Raw genomic sequence first — 21276 nt, 5'->3', positions numbered from 1 at the left:
TTGGAATGAGAATTGCTCAACGCATACGGCGGCCTGGTCGGTGGGAGTCCTACGCACAGTTACACCACGGCTGCGATCGGTGGACGCAGTTATTGTGGAATCGGTGATGAAACGGATGTCTGTATTTGGTACAGTTAACCTTCATAACTGATTTACATTCTTGAGAATAAAAACTATGCTATGGATTTCTGCCCACTCGGGAACCCAGCGCACCAGCCGCTCCGGTCACCGGTCGCATCCCTGGCTTCCTGGCCTGCGCCCCTGGGTTTCCTCGTTTTCAAGAAAATCGAGGCTTGTGACGCTATGCAGCCTCATTTTCCCTTGATTTTAGGGGAGTTTGACATCTTATAAAAAAAGGAGATAAAACCTGGTAAACACCATCAGGTGTCGCTGAGATTGTGCAACAGTCTCTCTCTCATTGAATGGGAATCCAGTGACCTTAGCGATAACAAATCTTGCCGTGAAAATATGACTAACTAAGAGAAAATTTCTCGGTAGTAAGTCAATGAAAGTAATGAAACAGAAGCTTTTGGGTTCCTTTACAGTGAGGAACAGCATGCAAATTTTTAGTAACACCTGATGGCGCTTTCTAGGTTTTAATTACCACTTCACACACTAGCCCATGTGAATGTCCCTATCTGGGATGCCAATTTTCTATCTCACAGAATCTACAGGATTCTTTTTCAATGTATTTATTTTATCGGATTCTTTCAACCCTTGTAAAAGATAAGACCCCTGTCTCTAAGTTTTAAAGATTTATTCGACCCTAAATCAAAATTATCATTTATCAAATTCAAATTATCATTATTCAAATTATTATTCATCTTTCAATTACCTACTTTAAATTTATCAGTAAAGTGTTTCAGGTTTGTTTAAATTTTAGAATATAGTTTAATTAAACCTGAATCTCTCAGAATTAATCTAATGACATTGTCTACGATGTGAAATATGGATATTGTAAGGCAAAAAATTGTGCGCAACTTTTAATTTTGATCAGGGTAGTGTGACATCGTATGAAACTGAACTTTTAGATTGTTTCGAGTCTATGACTGTGTTAGGTACTTTCAAGCAGTGAAATTGTGTGTATGGTGCATTTTCAAGGCTATTGTGATTGAATATTCATTGGTGAGTAACGTGTTCAAAATCAAATGTTATTTCAGAATATCAACTGATTTTTAAGACTGCTCCAATCTTTAATCCGATATCCTCTTGCTCGGTCCTCAAGTTAGGTAAGTCAAGCATCGGAGTCGTTCAACCTGACATGCTCGGTGATTTACCTTTGATTTTGGGGATATGATGATTTTTCGAGTATTTGAGGCTGAGTTGGCTGTCATCTTTGGAGTTACAGAAGACGCCTGCTGCCAAAAAAAGTAACAGGTCCAAAGGTAACCCTAGGTCCAAAGAAACCCAAACCAGCAAGTGGAAGCCTAATATCATGTATATAGTCATCCCCAAAACGCCGAAAAAAGAACCGGGTTGGATGAAGGCTGCTGTAACTTCTGATGAGCTTTCAACAGAAATACCATCGGAATTAGAACAAAGTAATTCTTAGCAAATGATTTTAAGTAATCCTACTTTAAACCTGAACATGCCTGTCGGGTTTTACATTCCATTGCATCTATGTTATTCTTCCCCTTCTCTTTTTATTTCATGACGCAAACATTTTTAGTTATCTTTTTAATTTGAGGGTTCAGCGACTTAGATGGCCTCTGATTAGTCATGAAGCATAATATCAAAAGTCAGATCAGAATGTCACAATATTTTGTGGAAATTTGGAAGTAAAGCTCAGGGCAAAGTTTCCCATTATATGATGAAAAGCTAAGCTTATTCTTAGTTTACACACTACTCAATGGAGCTTCTTGATTGGGTCAAATGGAAATCTTACTCGGTATATTTCGTGAGAAGCAAAAAATTGGAATTTGCTGCGAAAAATAAGAATATCTCTGCGTAAATAGCTCACATAATAATACAAGATGCCCGAAAATGTACTTAACCTACGAAAATAAAACATCATGATTGAGAATTTGAGATGCTATATGTCGCTGACCATTCATTCGCCGATCATTTGCAAGACACCGATGATTGGTAGAAAAACATAACATTCAAAAATAAAGAACCGACAAGGTACCACTTTTTTGAGGTATTTTTTATCTTAAATTGAAATCGAATCGAATGTATGGAAACAGCTCGCGCGCTCGCTGTATGTAGCGATATCAAAAACTTTACGATGCATTGGGTCGAATAGGCAACTAAACCAACTCGGTGGCAAAGCGTTGAGCATCGCGGAGAAATGAAGGCGTTTTAAGCCGTGATCGTATTTTTAAAACTCTTTCCCAAAAAATCCTTCACTTTACCGATGCGAAATTGATATTTTCCGAAACCATTAAGTGAGAAAATAATTTCTCTATAGAGGTCAATTCACACTCCCCGCGCTCACATCAAACCGAAGTCTGCTCGAGCCGAGTCGAGCACTGAGCTAATTCGGGATAATTTACAACGGAAGATTTTCCTGTGCACTTTTTTTCGGACAACATTTTGTTTGAAAAATCGTTGAAGTACCATATTTCTTAGTGTTCTAATTCATATCTTGTCTTGTGCCTTGTTATGCTATTTGGCGGAAGCAACGCGGAAGCTGCTTGTCTCAGTGATTGCTAACTGCTTGCGACACTCAAAGAACTTAAAGTTCTTCTTTAGCATGACAGCAATCAGCATGAGAGGGATAAGAGTCTCCTTTTGATAAGATTCTTCAGAGGAATGCTAATGCTTTTAGAAAAAATTGACTGAATGGGCCGGTTGCACTGGTCACAGAATCGTGTTTTGATGGCTAATTCTTGTAGATAAGCTAAAAATAATAAGATCTGTCCAAATCACAACTATCTACGTTCAATATTAACCAAGATATCGCCCTTTGAAAAATCGGGGTTATGACGTCATCCACCGCGGTAGTGACACCCTTGGTTTTTTTCTCCTTGCTCACATCATTCGGGAAGACACACATTTGCACTGGTTACTCAACCTGAAACTCGGATGAAAGTAAGGTGGAAGAAACCAAGGGTGTCACTACCGCGGCGGATGACGTCAAAAACTCGACTTTTCAAAGTGTGATATCTCGGTGGATGGATCTTATTATTTTTAGCTTATCTACAAGAATCAAGCATCAAATCACAATTCTGTGACCAGCGGAACTGACTCATTTGGGTTGCCGTGCTGAAAATTGTAGACTACTCCACTAGATATTGACTCCGGTCCAAGTAATGGGCAAGTGCGTAGGAGCAGGTGTTATGAAGCGCGCGGCTCAAATCAATTGGTGAAGCTCATCAAGTTCTCGCCAGGGCGGTGTTTGATTACGGACCCGGTCATATTTTGCCATTAATACCGAATCGCAGCCAGACGCCATCAGGCTCTTCGGCCATCTTAGTGTGTCTTGCTTTGCGATGAATCGATTGATCCACCATAAAAAAAGGAAAAGGATCGATTATCAGGCTCTACCTTAATAATCGATTCTCAACCATAGTTCCAAATGGAGAAATATCGATAGCGAAGGATTCTTGCCACGCCACTGGTTGCCTTACTGCCGTGCTAAGGAAGAACGCCGTATGAGCCTTCAGATGTTGCCAAGTTTCCTTCGATTAAGACTGAATTTACTGAGAAAATTGTGAGATTTTGCCCAAATATGTGAAGGACATTGGACGATTTAGACATGTTGATTTCTAGTCAAAAGTTAGGGAGAAACACGATGGTCGCACACGAATTTACTTGAAATCATTTCCAACTCAGAAGAAGCTCTAAGTTGATGCCACATGTGCGAGGAATATCCCACGCTATCATGAGAGTCAAACCTCTACATCAAGACAAACTCTGTATGCAAGATAGCAGAGCAAATACGTTGACACTTTATTGGGGACTCAAAAATGAAAAGCACGGCAACGCTGCTAATGTATGTCCTCCAATATTTACGATGAAGAGTTTGTCTTGGGTAGAGGTGGACTCTCAGGATAGCGCGGGATGTCGAATTATCCTCCATTTTGGCCTCAATTGAGAGTTTTTATGAGCTGGGTAATTGAATTTCACGCATCAAGAATCAGTGTAACATCATCGAATGAGTTAATCTCGCGTAACTTTTCGATGAGATTCAATGCCATCTGCGTAAATTCCTTAGAATGCAACATGTATCAGGATGCTGATAATTCTTACCAAAATTTTAGGGCCATTTGGTACGCAATTTAATCTAAAACATCTGAAAATTTCAAAGAAAAATGTGCAGGAATATCGTCAAAAATACATGTTTTATCAAGGGAAATTTGGCAACTACCGATTGTTCATACGGCGTTCTTCCTTAGCACGGCAGCGTACGCGTAACTCACCAACGAGCCCTGTCGCGATGCGCATAGAAATTAATTGATTGCACAATTATTGCATCGTTCCGGGCCAGATGGATGCCATAAATTGAGTCTCCGGTGCAGCGAGTCGTTCGCCCCGGGAGAAACTAGGGACCGGTGTCATCTGTTAGGGTTTGAGTCAAGTCCAGAGCAGGGATTAAGCTCCGCAGAATGAACCCGTTTCCAATCAAGGATCATCTGGAAAAGCATCTTTTCCTCGTTATGACCGTCGGGATGCTGAGTTCAAGGAACTGGTTGATTATTTGGATGTATTCATGCTAAAAGGAACTATGTCTCACGCAATTCCTATGCACATAGTTCCTTTCGCCATGAACACGTCCGATTATTTGTTTTGCAGGAAGGAGTGAATCAACCTATTGGCAGACTCTGTCAAGTCTGGTCACTATTTCATAATATTTTAGCGAGCAGAAGCTCCTATTTACATAAAAATATCATTCCGTCCACACCTACCCTGATAACACTTCAGGTCTTACATCGCTACCGCCGACTTTCCATTTTGTATTTCTCTTTTTATAATAATTCATACATATTTACATTTTAACGGAAGAATTTTTCTTACTCAATTTAATTTAAAAATAATACGCAAAATACATCCAACCCTGGAGAAAAAATTCGCTTGAAACTAGAGTTCAGACTCTTAATAATATTGACAAGAAAAAATACTCTTGATTCAATCAGATTTGTCCCGCTTGAATCGAAGAGCCGAGCCTCTTGATTTAGGCGGATTTCCTTTTGATTCAAGCAGAAAGACCGATTGAATCAAGAGTATTTTTTATTATCAAGTTTTTTAAGAGTCTGGACTCTAGATACAAGTTACTTTTTTCCAGTGACTTACATTTCTGTTGCCTCTCCGATGTAAACGAGATAAAAACAGCCTCTCGAACCAAAGTTCTCTTTCACGGCCTCGGATTTTAAACCCAAGCGTGACAAATCACGTTTGAATATTCTGAAAAAGATTTAGTCTGTACATTAAATATTTTTTATTAATTTAACTAAATTTGAACAACATTTAATAGAAACTATACGTGCGTGAGGGAGAACGGCGAAGATTTGGAGAATGCTGTACAAAGACTTTAACGCGGGAGTAGGAAAGTTGACTGCACTTTGCAATAAAGCACTACCATTTTTAGCCCGTGATGGCACCAATGTTTATGTAAGTTCTATAAGTTTACCTATGCATATAAATGCTTCTTCATGTATTTCTTCAACAATCAGAGAAATAAGGTCAGATCAAATAAGTTTTTCTTTCATCATTGAAATAACTCAGGACCCTGTCATCAGAAGGCCGGGAGTAATAATGATTGCAACAAAACTTTTTCAGTTTTCCAAATGGAGATACACCTGAACAGAGTCACCTGGGTCACCACGGGAAAAGACTGTTGATTCAATTTAATGTGATAAAGAGTTCCGGTAAAAGTTTGGCATTTAACATTCTACTGTGCGTATAATTTTGCGAGGACAATAGAAAGTGCGCGAATATACCTCAACAGGAATTTCAAAGTCTGAAAAAAAACTTCCGAAAGTTAGGACTCACTGAATAAATCGCTCTCAATCATGATTTGCAGATTTCTCTACAGTTGCGGACTATTTGAAGACGGTGCATATTGCCACATTTTTTTACGAGCAGAGATTAACTCTCCTCACCTGAGGAGAGTAATGACCTCAAGAGTCAACTCTTCCTAGGGGAAGTTTCGGGGCTACCATAGGGACCGATATAAGGACTGTGTGCGCTTTAAGAACTTTTTGTGAGTTTGGAAGAATATTTTTCGTATTTGATCGGTGCTGTTTTTGTGTAATCCATAAAGGGTTGCTTTTGTTATTGCGAATTTTAAACATGTAGAAAATTTCTAAACATTGACAACTTCTTTTGCATATATGGGGGTAAGCTAACTTTGATGGCCAACTGAAAGAGATTTAATTGCCCTAATTGATATTTGGGTTCGTCCTCCTTGAGGCAAAGAAAACTATTTTCTTCAAGGAGACCGATTTCACTTTATGTATTTATTTCACAGAGGGTCATTTAAAAATAATAAATTAATATTTTCTGCAATGTTTGCCGCCCCAGACAACACCCTTTTTTTGAAAGGGAGTCCACTTAATTGTTGTATTGCAGAAGAAATATTTTATCAAATCAAGTTTTTTCTTACGCTCAGCGGAAACGAACGAGAGAAATGGATCACTAGACAAGGTACGAATTTAAGCATTCCGGTACATGTTTCTTAACCAAAATTTCGCGTAGAACACGATTCGCGCAACGAAAATTACTGAAACCAACTCCTAACGAAGATATTAACCTTTTCATTTCACATTGGTTACGAGGAATTTGAACTGCCCGCTCACAAGAAACTCAAAGCTCTACGTGAGTCAAATCGCGCACGACAACGGTCTCAGCAAGTTTCTTAATCGAGCAATATCCATTTCCCACCATGTGTTGTTCGAACTATAGGCAATTTGCTATAGCTGAGCCAAAGCGTCAAGATTGAGGTTGCCAGATTTTTACATCGCGCATGAGACTGTCATGATAACGTTTAGCGCGCGATGTGAATCTCGTAGAGCATTGAGTTTTCATGAGCGGGTGGTTTGAATTCACGCATCAAGAATCATTAAATATCGTTATGTGAGGAGTTGATTTCGATAATATCCATTGTGCGCATCGTGCTCTACGTGAAATTTTGGTCACGGATCATATATCAGAGTGCTGAAATTCGTACCTTGTCTAGTGGTCCATTGTCACAGAGATAGAAGCGCACACATGTTTTAAGACATACAATTCAGTAAAGACTCAAATCCATTTTCTTGTACTTCTACTACAGAATAAGAGTTGACGATACTGAAGGAAAATCCAAGACCTAGCATGATATATCGAATCTACGCTGCAAAATTTTCTTATTAGTGTTCAGACATTGCCAAATTTATCTAAATACATTCCAAATTCGTCCTAAGGTACTTGTCATTATTTTTTCTCGAAATTTTCAGGGAATTTACTTGCATCTTAAAATTTCTCAGACTTTCAAGAGAATGTATTCGTCATTTTTTTCACAGATGACTTCTTACGTCAAATTAAAGTCGACAACATGCAAATGCTCTTGAGACTTTTCCTATGTCCCGCAGAAGTGTACATACATACGCTTCTTTCGGTCAGCGCTGTTCAAGTGGAGCTGTGGTGTGACAGCGACCTTCACCTTGTTCAGTACCTACATCAGCTCCCACATGATTGAGGCTCATTGTTGCCCGTGGGAAGTGGACGAAAATTAAAGAGTCTCGTATCGAGGTTCGTTTCCTCACCGGATGAGGCCCAGGACAGCTCTCTGATCAACGCGCAAAATGTGTCGAGGATAAGATCGCTGTTGACTTGTTAACCATTAATAATTTATCCACAAATCCACAGACGGCACTGCGTCCACCGTATGGTCGCATTTTATGAATCACGTTTCGCGAATTTTAATTTTGCATCTTTATGAGTCGCACTTTTACGTTAATATGCCTCATCTTCACAGCCATCGCCCTCACATCAGGAAGAGTGGTTGAAGAGGTGGAGGTACCGGAGGAGACTAGTTAACGCGTCATTTCCCCAAACTTCAATCCTAGCAATATTGCAATGCTCTTGGTTCCTTTTTGCAAAGCTACTGCCAAAAATAGCTGGAAACGAGTTTTGTTATTAGTAAACTGTTGAATTAGAAACATCTGATTTGGTGATCGAGTTGAAAATTGTACTCCCAACAAAATTTGAATTCACATTAAATGCTCGTAGTTCTCGAGACAATACCCTATTATTGTCATTAGCTACTTTATACTCAATGTAAGTAGGAGTAAAAAGAGAGAACCGAATAAAGTAATATGATTTGTTTGCTAATGTACTCGTATCTATCAGTTCTAGCTCGAATCAATTGCAAACAGCATAAAAAAAGAGAGGAAAATGGCAATGAAATGGGTTTAAAAATAGCCTCACGGGATAGTGCATTGACACGTGACGTCATAAAGGAAATCCTCGCCAATAAAATCTATAAGACAGTTTAATCAGCTTAGCAATTTGTGCGGATCTGGTTTAGAAGATTACTATTGCCACCAACGACGAGTTAAATAAATTTTCGAAATTAGGTTCGATCGTGCAGCGCGGGTTTTCTCACTTAGGGCGTGGGCAGTTGGGCACATGAGTGCAACTGGGACGATCTGATCTCCTTTTTTGCAAGTTTCAAATGAGCCAGTTTGCTAATGTGCTCAAGCATCGAGATTATGTTTGATTTATTGTGGTATTCACTCTAACCAAAAAACCATGTTACGAAATACTGGATCAGTTTTTTTAAACAGCGGCGATGTCATGACTACGAAAAGATCCAAAAACAAATCAGAGTGATCTAATTCGAACTATCAGACACTCAAAACTTTAACTTCCGAAAATTATAACTAGAACTATTAACCCATCAAAGGAAGCCCTGCGAATTTTCATCGATAATTAAAGCTCATATGGGTTTATTAGAAGGAGTTTTCAGAAAAAATGAGAATTGAGTGGCTTGGAGGACAATGCGCATAAGTAAAGTTTTTGCTACTTCGAGAAATGCGTGTTTGAAGTTCCGAAATTACATAGATCCTTATGACGGAAAGAAAGTTCAAACTGACTTTTTGATGCTAAAAAATTGGAAATTGAGAGCGAATTTTGCGCAAAATATACATTAAGACTAGTTTCACTTGAAATTATTAATATCTAAAAAAAAAAAAACAAAAGAACTGCATTTAAACGCATCGTCCTCACAACCCTCAATTATTTGAAGAATTCATTTGAAAAAAATATAAACTACTATAATTACTTTTATAACTTACTTACTTTTACTTTTATATAATTACTTTTTTTCAAATATTTTGGTAGAGCTCCGAGTTCTCTTCTCCCGGAACCTCTTACAAAATTCCGACAAATCAAGGACCACTAAGTATGCATTTTTTGTAGAAACACGCCATTTATGTATGAGAGACATCATCGATGGGTATATCATGTTGCCATGCACTCTATTCGCTCTTTTTTTTCTATCCTAGAGGAAAATATGCCCCACACGTCAACTCATTTGCCTGGGGGTTTCGTCACATGGATGATATTAAATGGGGATGCTCTGATTGAAAATTCGTATCTGTTGGATGCAGAGGTAAATCTCTTCTCTAAGTTTTCGACCGAAGCCATTCTGATGAACTTTTCAACCATGGATCAGGAAAAGGGGTTCGTTATACGTTTGTGGGAGGGGGGGGGGGGTGGTCATATGTGTTGTAAATCGGGTTATCAGTTGCAGCCTACCGGAAAATTTTGGCAAAAAAGAGTCGGCGACTTCGTCGCATTCTACAATGCAAAACACGCAAGCTGATGTTTATAGTTTTTTTTCCAATTCTTCAAGGGAACGTTGTAATGACGCTGTAATGCATGAAAAATTGCAAATTTAACCCTTACAAAAATGGCGAAATTTTCTCCTCGTCCTACAAAATTGTCATCGTGCAGATAGACGCGACGGCATCTATCCTTTACCATCGACTTGTAAATACATTTTGCAAGACCTGTTACAGGGGGGGGGGGGGTTGTTTACTACAAGCCCCCCCCCCCCTTTCCTATTGGATACGCTGCGTTGCTAGCAAAATAATGGAAATGGCCCAAAGTTGGGTAAAACAATGGAAATATTAGGTGGTGCTTACCTCGTAAGTAGGGTTATCCGAATCTTGAGTGGATGCGCGGCGACGAATCTCGGACGACGATGGGTCATCGGTATCACTGCCCTTGTACTCCCGGTACCGCTGCACGACCACCTCTTCCGGGCCCCGCTTCTTCTTCGCGTTCACACCGAAAAACTGTTTCACTTTCTCCATCTTGGTGAGCTTCTTCTCCGGCGCCGCCAGGGCCCCGGGCGCCGTCTTCGGCTCGATCCGGTAGCGCGTCGTCTCGTTCTGGCTGTAGCGCCGCACCAGCGTGGCGCCACTCGGCACCGCCTCGCGCTTCTTCTCCTGCACCGTCTTCGTCGCCGAGAAGCTCTTGCTCGACAGCTTGCTCCGCGGCGGCCGCTCCACCTTGGGCACCTCCGAATGGGTCCTTGTCGACACCACCCTCTGGTGGTACAGCGCCTTGTTCTCCAGCTTCGCCCTTGGGGGTGGCTCGATCTTCCGAGCGTAGCCGTTCAGCGACTCCTTCCGGTAGTCGCTCAGCTCCACGCCCGAGTCGGAGACATCCTTCTTCAGGGAATGCCGCCTCTGCTCGCTGGACTCGTGGACCATCTTCGTTTCGAAATACCGGTTCTTGGTCAGATCGGAGGTGTCGTCCAGAAGCTCGCTGAGCTTGTTGTTTTTCTGGTTGTTGAGGTTGAGCTGGCCTGCCGTGAGGGTGAGCCGGCGCTGCTTGTCCTCGATCTTCGACTCGAGGAGGTTCCGCCGGTGGCTGAGGTTCCGGGCGGGGGTGCTGTACCACCCGATGTCGGTCTCGTTGAGGCTCGGCGAGCGCTTGTCCAGGAGGGAGCCGTACTTCTCGCGGAAGACGGTGAGGTCGTCCCGGTCGAAGGAGGAGTTGCGCCGGCCGTTGAGCTCCATGCCGTCGCCGCGTCCGCGGGTGCCGAAGGGGTCGTCCCGCTCGATCCTGATGAAGGTCTCGGTCTTGGGCTTGTAGTGCTCCGGCTCGAGGGGGACGGGCTTGCTCTGGGCGCGGATGAGGTTGAGGATCTTCTCCGGTTCGGGGATGCGCGAGGTGGGTGACGCACGGTCCTGGCCCATGGCGCGGCTCCGCTCGTCGTCGAGCAGTCGATTCGGACTGACTGTCGCGTGCACGGTTTGTTTTGCCGCGGGTTTGCCGTCGACGCCTCCGCTCGCGACGACTTGGGCGTAGATTACATGTCCTCCGTCCGCGTCAGCCTTGGTGGGCGGCTCCGTGTACGAGAACGGTTTGTTGTCGTTATGTTGGCGGCCCTCGTCCGGCTCGACAAGTGGGCTCGAGCTCGCAGCCGCTTTGCTCGCCGCTCTATTGCGTCGCTCCTCGCTCAACTTCTGAATCAATTTGTCGATCGTCGGCGCTCGGGTCGGCGAAGGCGTCGCTAAAATTTTTCCGCCAATGTCGCTATCGTCGTCCGTCAATTCCGCGTAGCGCGGTCCGGCCGCTTTCGGCTTCCGCTCGGTGCTCTCGTAGTCTCCTCCGCCGAGGCTGTAGTGCTGCTTCCTCACCGGCGGGTCCACCTCGTCCCGCGGCCTTCGGCCCAGGCTCTCGTACTCGCCGCCCCCCAGACTGTGCGGCTGGTGCTTCTCCGACGACGACTCGAAGTAGTCCTCCCGGGGGGTGATCTCTATGATGGGCGATAGTTGCTTCTTCTTCCGCCGCGGCGCCACCACCGGCGAGGGGTTCCTCTGCACGTGGTTCGTGCGCGAGTAGTCGATGACGTCACCGTTCCGATTGGCCACGTTCCTGACCTCGACGTCGGATTTGGAGCCCGCGTAATGCGGTTTCGCTTTTCTGTTCGGGTTGCGTAGGCGGTCCAGGGTGGCGAATATCGAGATGGTTTTCTTCTCTTCCGGTTTCCGGTCGAGGGGCTTCCGGCTTCCGGCGTCGCTCACACTGCGCCCGATTCGGGTTCTCGAGCGGTTTTGGGTGCTCCGCGGGAGGCTGTTGGTCCCCGTGTCGTCGTGGAGGCTGCTCCGTCGCAGATTGTACCGGTAGTCTTCGTTCTCACATGCTTCGGTCTTCTTCTTGCTTTTCGATCGATCCAGCGAGTTGAAGACCGACGAAATTAGGTTCGGTTTTCCTGCACAAAAAGAAAGCACGAAGGATATGTTTTAAATGTTCCACGGAAAGTATGGTAGACGCGGACAAAATTAAATTGCTGATTACACAATTCAATTGCTAAAAAAAGTGACTGCAATGTTTCAATGTAGATTTTACAACAAAAAAATGTTACTTTAGCTTACAATAGTGGTTAAAGTCGCATTTTTTTGTTGTGAAATCTACGTTGAAATATTGCAGTCACTTTTTTTAGCAATTGAATTGTTAAATCAGCGATTTAATTTTGCCGTGAAGATTTAAGGATATCATCAATGACTAATTATAAAAAATAACTCGAATGATGATTGATCAAATGTTTTTATATATAAAAAAAATCAGTAAATTTTAAATGTATATGAAATTTCCAATTTTATATGCATACTCACGTCGCATATTTTAGGATCCCTACACGATTGCAGTAGGTTTTTTCTCAAAACTCTCAATGTATATACAATTAGTTTTTTGAACGCTATTTGGACTGCATTTTGCAATTTGAACTATAAATTCTGGCCCATCTGAAAAAGCACTTATGTCCATAGGAGAAATAATAGCACATAAGTTGTTTTAAACCGGGCCGGAATTTATAGTTCCTAATTGCAAAATGCAGTCCATTTATTCTGACATCGCCTAAGCGTGTCTTGCCCCTCGTGGCACAATTCAGCTACTATTTGCAATTTGGAACTAGAATTTTTGGCTCAATTTAGAAACAGCGTATGTACCATTAGTTCCCCAATAGAAATATGTTTTCCTCACGTAGGAGCTAGTAATTGCAGTACCTAATTGCAAAATTCATTCCAATTTACTGCAGAATTTACATAAAAAAAGTTACCTTGCTTTTTGCTGGAAAGCTCATGCTTGTTGTCGGAGCCTCCAAAACTGGACCTCCTTGTCAAGTTGGACCTATGAGGGATATGATTTCTAGTGGGTCTGCTGGGCTTCTCTTCGATGATGGCCCCCGACTCGGAGATGGGGACGCAGACGACGCTCTCGGCCTGCTTGAGGACCTTCTCGGCCTCCTTGGCCAGCTCCCGCCGGGACAGCCGGCTGGGGCCCTCCCGCCGCACCGCCGTCGGCACCAGGTGCCCCTCTCCATCGCCCGCGAGCGCCCCTACAACGCTAGGAGCATCCGGGTGACCTGTCAACAGCCAAATTAAACCATCAGTTTACTTTGAAAAGTTCAAACGTTCTCAAAAAGTTTGGTGAACGCATAGATCTGAAAAAAACATGTTTTTTTTTTAAACAAGAAAATTGAAATTTGAATTTGAGAACTGGAATCTGATACACTGAAAAAAAAAAAAAAAAAAAAAAAAAAAAAAAAAACACATTGGATCTAGAGCCCAGACTCTTGAAAACATTGACAAGAAAAAATACTCTTCATTCAATCAGATTTAAGCTAAAATCAAAAGGAAATCCACTCAAATTAAGAGGCTTGGTTCTTGATTCAAGCAAAACTCCGATTGAATCAAGAGTATTTTTTCATGTCGATGTTTTTAAGAGTCTGGGTTCTAGATCCAATGTGTTTTTTTCCAGTGTAGGAGAATCCTATCTGTAATTTTATCTATTTAGTTGGAGAATGACCTTAATTTTTCCCATCATCCATAAGTTTCCGGAGTGGGAAAAAAAATTGTTTGCCATAAAATGTGGTTTTGAAAAAATTTGATTCACAGGAAACTAGTGATTGATAGAAGAATACTTAGGTAATTTTTGGCTATAGCAGCAAAAAATAAGCGGAAATGGCTCTACCAGATATTTGGATAAACTATAAATTTTCCGTCCTTTTAGGTGCAAACCAAACAGACCAGTTTTACAGAGGGTAAATCGTGAAGTATCGATTTATACCGGAATGAATTAATGGGGCCAACGGGAGATTTTTCTTTGATATATCAAACTGACTGCACTAGAGTTTTATCAGTACTTTTTTGCCGTAAAGCACGTATAAAATAAGCCTCAACTGAGAACTATCAATTCAACGAAGAGTTGAATCAACTTTTTTTCAGCATCGAAGTGTATAGAAATTTGGTATGATTATTATTCTTGCCCCAGATACAAACATAAAAGCGATCAAAATTTGAGGTATACGACGTAAAAGTACAACTAAATTAAAGACATTCGTCTTATAAAATTATCTTATCGCTTTGAAATTAAAATCTTTGACACGCGTAGCAACTCGGGGCGTGAACGAGATTAGTAGAAATGAGAGGCCAAAGAATAGGGTAAAAAGACAATGCGTACTGCGTGGTCTTCCATAAATTGGATCTTGGCTCGTTTCCAATCCATGCTCACCGTGAGCCGTGTTATTGATGAGAGTCAATTATAATTAAATTAGGTATACATGCACGATAGATAGCTAGTTTTGGGATGTAGTGTCAGTGCCCACCGGTGTGTGAAATCGAGGAAAGTGGAGGGAGAAATCACGACAAATTGAGTCACCATTCACGGCGCGATGGGGTAGGATTGTAAAATCGTGGGTATTCCTTCATTTTTTCCTCAGTTATTGGAGATAAAGACATTAAATTTTCAACGTCTGGAATATTTTTCAAAATAAAAGCATGTATAAATCAATTAAATAAGATTTTTTGGTTTTCGGCTAAATCAATTTATAATTCACTGTAACAATTTTTTTATAACCTGTGACAGTGACACGATTCAACCAACCCGCACCGGTTTACCTCCGAGGTATGAATTTATGGATGGGACTTTAACCCCAACCACAGACACCTTCCTTATTATCCAATATTTATCTTCGATAGAAAAATCAAACATTTAGAAACAAGATAGAAAGTAATGATTATAATAAATGTTTGGAGTTGAAGATACCTTTTTTCCTCTTGAATGCATGACACCAACAGTCACTCGCAAGTATGTGCGTGTACTCAATGAAATGAGTGATCTTAGTTGGTTTTTATTCAAATAGGCAACTAAACTAGCTGCTTGGGAAAGCAGAGAGTATCACGGGAATCTGAAGGCGCTCTAAGCCGAGATGGTGCCTTTGGAGGTCTTCATCAATGAAACCTTTATTATGTCGATAAGAAGTCTTGCAATTTCAAGAGTTAACATAGATTGCCTACGATTGCTGATTTCCCACGACGTACATGTACTTTCCAGTTTGACCTATTGAATGATGATCCGATCATCAAAGTGTAGCCCATCTGCAGAAAGATGTCCCTTCTTTAATTTATCAGCAAGTGTAAATTCCAAGAGAAGGATCCTCCTTAGCAAATCCAGTACAGTAATCGTCCAGGAGCTGTATCACTAACGCGTTACGGGTAGATTTAAGTGGGCGACTCATTGCTAAAATTTTGGAAAATGGCCTTTTCGAATTCATCGATTCAAATTATGACAGGCGATTATCGAGATGATTGATGGTATAGGTAATTTTTCCAAGTTTTCTATTTTTTCCGATGCTAAAGCACCTCTGTTGTAATCAAATGTGAAGCACCTTCAAACCCTCCCCTCCCCTCTTTAGCCCTACGTGCCAGTTGTGATTTGTGGACAGCCCACTTGCAAAGTGGTCTGTCCTGTCAATATCCTGTGGGTTAACTTATTTTTTTGCACGGGCACGTCTCCAGTGGCGATTCTTGACATTTGACAACGCTGTTTTCCTCCATTTAATTGTGTGTAAAACAATCGATTCTCTAAGAGGCAGCTTGTCTCGACTTGAATCGATATTTTTAATGGGTTTAAATTGAAGAAAAACCAGTGTGAAAACAAGTGTTGCCAGCTTGTAAAATCACCTCTGCGCTTGTCAAATGAAACAAACACTGGAAAAAAAAGTCACTTGGGTATAGAGTTCAGACTCTTGAAAACGAATGTTTGCTTAAATCGAGAGCCAAGGCTCTTATTTTAAGCGGATTTCATTTTGATTCAAGCAAAAATCCGATTGAATCAAGAGTAGTTTTTCTTGTCAATCACTGGAGAAAAACGCATTGGATCTAGAGTCCAGACCCTTAAAAACATCGAGAAGAAAAAATACTCTTGATTCAGTCAGATTTAAGCTTAAATCAGGAACCAAGCCTCTTAATTTGAGCGGATTTCCTTTTGATTTAAGCTTAGATCTGATTAAATCAAGAGTCCTTTTTCTTGGCAATGTTTTCAAGAGTCTGGACTCTAGATCCAATGTACTTTTTTTTCCGGTGATGTTTTCAAGAGTTTGGACTCTAGATCCATGCGACTTTTTTTTCGAGTGAACGATCCGGGCATCTTGCTACTGACCCATCACAACCTCTTTGTTCCGCACTTTCCAAGCACCTGGGAAACGATTCGACAACGCGGCGATCGCGGAGAGGTGGCAGTGACGAGTAAGAAGCGCCCATTAATGTGAACGTTTCGCGGGACGCCCGGGTTAGGCCGCCACCCACGCAAATTCGCGGTGGCAACCTTGAGTTCTGCCACCGCGGCGCGACGGCCAATGGCAGCGTGCGTCGTCCCGGCATGGCACGGCCCAGCGTCACGCGGCTCATCGGCTCCAACTCCAATTCCATCGCTTAAATCATGTCAGTCGTCATTCCACCAATGCCAAAAGCTCACCGATTTGGATTCCGCTGGACGAGGATAGGGGTGTACATTCTGTACATTGTTCAAATCAAGTGAACTTTCCCGGAAAATGTCCAAGGCAAGTGAAACGTAGAACGTAGGTGTGCTCTTGTCAGCCCCCTTGGCCAAAACGCAGCTTTTTGTCCCTGCCACCTTGATTTCCAGCTTGATTTGAATTTCAAGAACTCTGCCGTCATGGCTGAAAACAAATATGACCGAGTGATGTTGATGAAAATAAACATATTCAGTGCCAACAAATTCGTTTGATTGAACACGTGTTTGTATTCAGTGAGGTGGCTCTTCGCTCATTTTTATCAACAGCAGAAGGTCAAATTTGTTTCCAGCCGAGACTGCAAAATTATTGAAATTCAAATCTCGCGTCACGGCTCTAGTGGCGGGAACAAAAAGCTGCGTTTCAGCCAAAGGGTTGGCAAGAGCATACCTACGTTTCACTTACTTGGGATATTCCGACTAAAATTTACTTTCCCAGGAAAAGGTGACAGAATTACAAATACTCAACCTACCATTACCTAGCAAAACCTAACAGAGCCTCACGTAAACCTACTGTACCTACATCACTTCACCGCAGCGCACAAGACACATAAACTTATCGTGAGGGCGATAAAACTGCAATTTTGGACTAATATCCGGTTAGGGGTTATCAAGAGGGGCCGCACAACCGGGGGTAGAAATGTGTTCAGTGGCCTCACAGATACTGCCATACAACAGAGCGTATATAATATGTGCCATCAATTTCTCTATTCAGATAGTTAATTTTATGGATGAGCAAAAAATGATAATCCTTTATTGCAAAATGTAGTCACCAAGGATCGGTACTTTCCTATCCGAGCGTTTAAGTCTCTCGCGTGTTAGTTCCTCTGTTCAGATACTTAACTTTGTGGATACGCCAAAATGATGGTTTCTTATCGCAAAGTTTAATCGATTTTTACTGGCTACTTTTTTTATCCGAGCGTTTAAGTCTCTCGCCTTATGTTACGTTGCCGGTAGATTTACGCACGGATTTTCATCATCTATACGGAACACTGCAAAGAATTCACGAGTGCACTACAGATTACTCATCGTGATGGGTTTATTCACTGATTTTTAGTTAAAAATGTTTTAAAAAATAACATATTTTATGCATCACCTTTTGGATTTACTCGCTTTTTGAAATATGAAGTCGCTAAATTTGATCAAGTTGTGACTCTCCTACCGCTGAGTGGTGTACAAAACGGAAGAAAGTGATGTAATTCCGTGAAAGATTTATTGAAATTTTAAAAGTTGGTGAAATTTTTAAAAATATACGGAACATTCATTTCAAAGGCGGGGTATGCAATCCACAGCGAAAACACTAGCACTGGGAAAAAACACATTGGATCCAGAGTCCGGACTCTTAAAAACATCGACAAGAAAAAATACTCTTGATTCAATCGGATTTTAGCTTAAATCAAGAACCAAGCCTCTTAATTTGAGCGGATTTCCTTTTGATCTAAGCTAAAATCTGATTGAATCAAGAGTATTTTTTCTTGTCAGTGTTTTCAAGAGTCTGGACTCTCGATCCAATGTTTTTTTTTTTTTTTTTTTTTTTTTTTTTTTTTTTTCCTGTGAGACACTTTGAAAAACCATCGACGATAATTGGCGGGTAATTTTGAGCTGATAAACCGCTGTGCCGATTCTTAAAAGTTGGCAACACTGTTTTTTCCATTTAAATTTACGTATAACAATCGATTCTTGGTGGGGCAGCTTGCCTCATCTAAAATCGATTTTTGTAATATATTTAAACAGAGGAAAAAGAGTGTTGCCAGTTTGCTTGATCGCCACTGGTGAGTCGGCATCGGGGACTGGGGACCTTTGATCCGGGAAAAGGGCCTTTAGGCCGGACGATGCGCTCCCGCTCGTGCGGGCTTTGAGGAACGGCGCGGCGCGGCGTGGCGCTCCCGTGAGCGGAGTCAAGGTCGCGAGCGTGCTCCTTGCATAATCCGATTCCGTTTTCAGGGTGTTCCGATTCGCCTTATCCGGAGTTCGCGAGGTTCGACTCCGGTTGAAACGTTCCCGCCCGACGTTGCCATACCGCACTCGACTTCCTTCTTCACTGAGAAAAAGCCATGGCTTTAAAACCAATTAGTGGTTCATATGGAACACCACTGAAAGTGGTGAAGGCACTAGCAATAATAGTTCACTGTTAAAAATCCCGGTGCGAAAATCACGCTTTCTCACTTGCTATTTTGACCAACAATTCCAACAATTTCTACCTTTTTTTTTGCGTGTAGAGTACCTTATAAGGAGGTTATGGACACGGGTCCCTCGGCCACCCTCGGAATGGAAAAAATGGTGACATTTTTGTAAGGGAAGGCAACTTTCGCCAACATGCTTGAGATATTTCATTCTTCTCTGATAATGGCTCGGCTGGTGACCGTATGCGCCCCTATGAAACTGGATTAAAACCCCCAACTTGTTGACCCAACACGGCAACAATGCAAGGCGGTTTTTCTCTTGAAATATTGAAATATTAAATTTGCAAAATGCAATTCTTGGAAAACTTAATCTTAGAAGTCTCAATGAATGAAAAAGGGCACACTCTTACATTTCCCTTAAATTAAATGTGATAAAATGGTGTTAGGTTGCATTGGAAAGAAATTATCTTGGATCCAGAGTTCACACTCTTAACAAATTTGACGAGAAAGAATGATTTTGATTCAATCAGAGTTTCGCTCGTATCAAAAGGAAATCTGCATAAATTAAGAGGCTTAGTAGTTCGCGCTCCCCGATGTGATTGTTGCCTATACGACAAAATTGAAGGCGAACCTGAAGTTGATGAAAGTGAATGATTTGTGACCGCGAGAATTTGCTTTATACCTTTTCGCACATGCATAAAGATGGAATCAAGTGACTCACAATTCAGGCAAAAATCCGATCTAATCAAGGATATTTTTTCCTGTCAAATTTGTTGAGCGTCTGGACTCTGGATCCAAGAGGCTTTTTTCCAGTGTATCATACACTAAAATATTGGCAATTCTTGGTATCAGTGCGTGCTCTGAAAACATTTGTGTTGTCGGGTTACATTCGTAAGATATGGGAAGGAAACAAAATTTCACTCAAATTAGGTGGACTTCAGAGTTGATTTTGCACAAAGAATAGTATAGAACCAAGAATCAACTCAAGACGTGCGTAACTCTGTGTTTCACCTCCAGACTGTATCATTTTTCTTTTAGTGTCAGCAAACGACTATTTTAACGAAAATTGTCCTCCCTTTGCCGGAGAGAGCCGGATGAAACTCACCATATATAGGTATCTTAAGATACCATCACATTAATTTGCGCCACTTTTCAGGATGCAAATTCTTCGAGTTTAATTCCTGTTTCTGGTCATTTTTTCCATGACATTTCAATAGTGACTCGTGTCGCCAAATAGATTCCGCTGTTTGTGAAGGTTGATAGAATGCGTGCCAATTGTCCTCTACGGTTAGTTGATCTTGAATATCTTCTCAGGTCTATTATAGTATGCGTATGAATCTTTTTGAATGAGGTCCAAAGTTTACGAATGATGTCATTGAAATTCGGTTATGACTTCAATAAGCGTAAAAAACAGTTCTTGCTATCAAAATAACTCTCCTGTAACTATCGATATCATAGATGAATCGTCAGTGTAATATAAACATGTATTACCTTAATACGAAGAGGATTCTGAATAGACGTAAAATATGTTTTCATGGGTGTAATCGACCGCATGGCATCTGAATTTTAGGGTCAGGGTCCCGTTGCGTCGTCCCAAATGCTTATCTGATGGGGCACAGGAGAGACCCCGAACCCCACTGAGGTTAAGGGGTCGTTCAAATATTACGTAACGCATTTTTAAATCCCCCTTTCCACTTGTAACGCACCCGTAACGCATCCCCACACCCCCTTCAGAATTATGTAATACTGGCCTAACCTCTCCCCCACTTGAAAAAATCAAGGAAACGCTGAGAAAACAACTTGAAAAAAATCGGGTTTTTTATGGAGATATTTTGCTGAAATACGACGGGAAGAGATCAACAAAGGTGTGAATCGCGATTTTAAGTAACAATCAGGCGGTTATTTAAATCAGAAAATTTCTATAAATAAATCAGACGTTGATGCAATGTAACGCTCTAACGTCAGAGGAGACTCGGGAAATCCGTTTTCTAATAAGGTTATGTTGGCCAGCATGAAGCGACGAACCGTGTCTGGGCGTGATTTAGCCAAAATTGGAAAAAGAAAACACTCATATTATTGCAAGAATGCGTCACTCTTCGTCAGCCCTTTTTCATGTTGCCAATTTTACCCAAAAAATACTATCTTTCTTAGTGTCACTATTCATCGACACATGTGTAAAACTTACCATTAACAATGTTAAATGTAATAACTGAATGTAATACATTCGACGAGGATTGTCTAATTTAATCTATTTACTTCTTCAGATGCGCTTGTTCCCATTCAGTGTATTTCACATAGTCAGAATATTTATTAAACTTCGCTTCAATGCACCGTGTATACCAACGTGTGGTTTTCATTTCATTTACTTAGTACCATCGCCTAATGCCTGTCATTTAATAGT

The 21276-nt window shown here is 41.5% G+C and overlaps 1 protein-coding gene across 1 annotated transcript in view; it reads right to left on the bottom strand.

Moving 5' to 3' along the window:
- blo (bloated) overlaps window positions 1-21276 on the bottom strand; it is an 87062-nt gene that overhangs the window by 27505 nt on the left and 38281 nt on the right. The window contains exons 3-4 of the mRNA XM_019052141.2: window positions 12998-13303; window positions 10071-12151 (exon numbers count right to left, since the gene is read on the bottom strand). Of these exons, the coding sequence (XP_018907686.2) occupies window positions 10071-12151; window positions 12998-13303 (2387 nt within the window). The remainder of the gene's footprint in view (window positions 1-10070; window positions 12152-12997; window positions 13304-21276) is intronic.

Source organism: Bemisia tabaci, chromosome 5 (genome assembly GCF_918797505.1).
Source record: "Bemisia tabaci chromosome 5, PGI_BMITA_v3".
NCBI lineage: Eukaryota > Metazoa > Arthropoda > Insecta > Hemiptera > Aleyrodidae > Bemisia > Bemisia tabaci.
The sequence above is the reverse complement of the archived record's forward strand: the minus strand, read 5'-3'. Positions and strand labels throughout refer to the sequence as shown.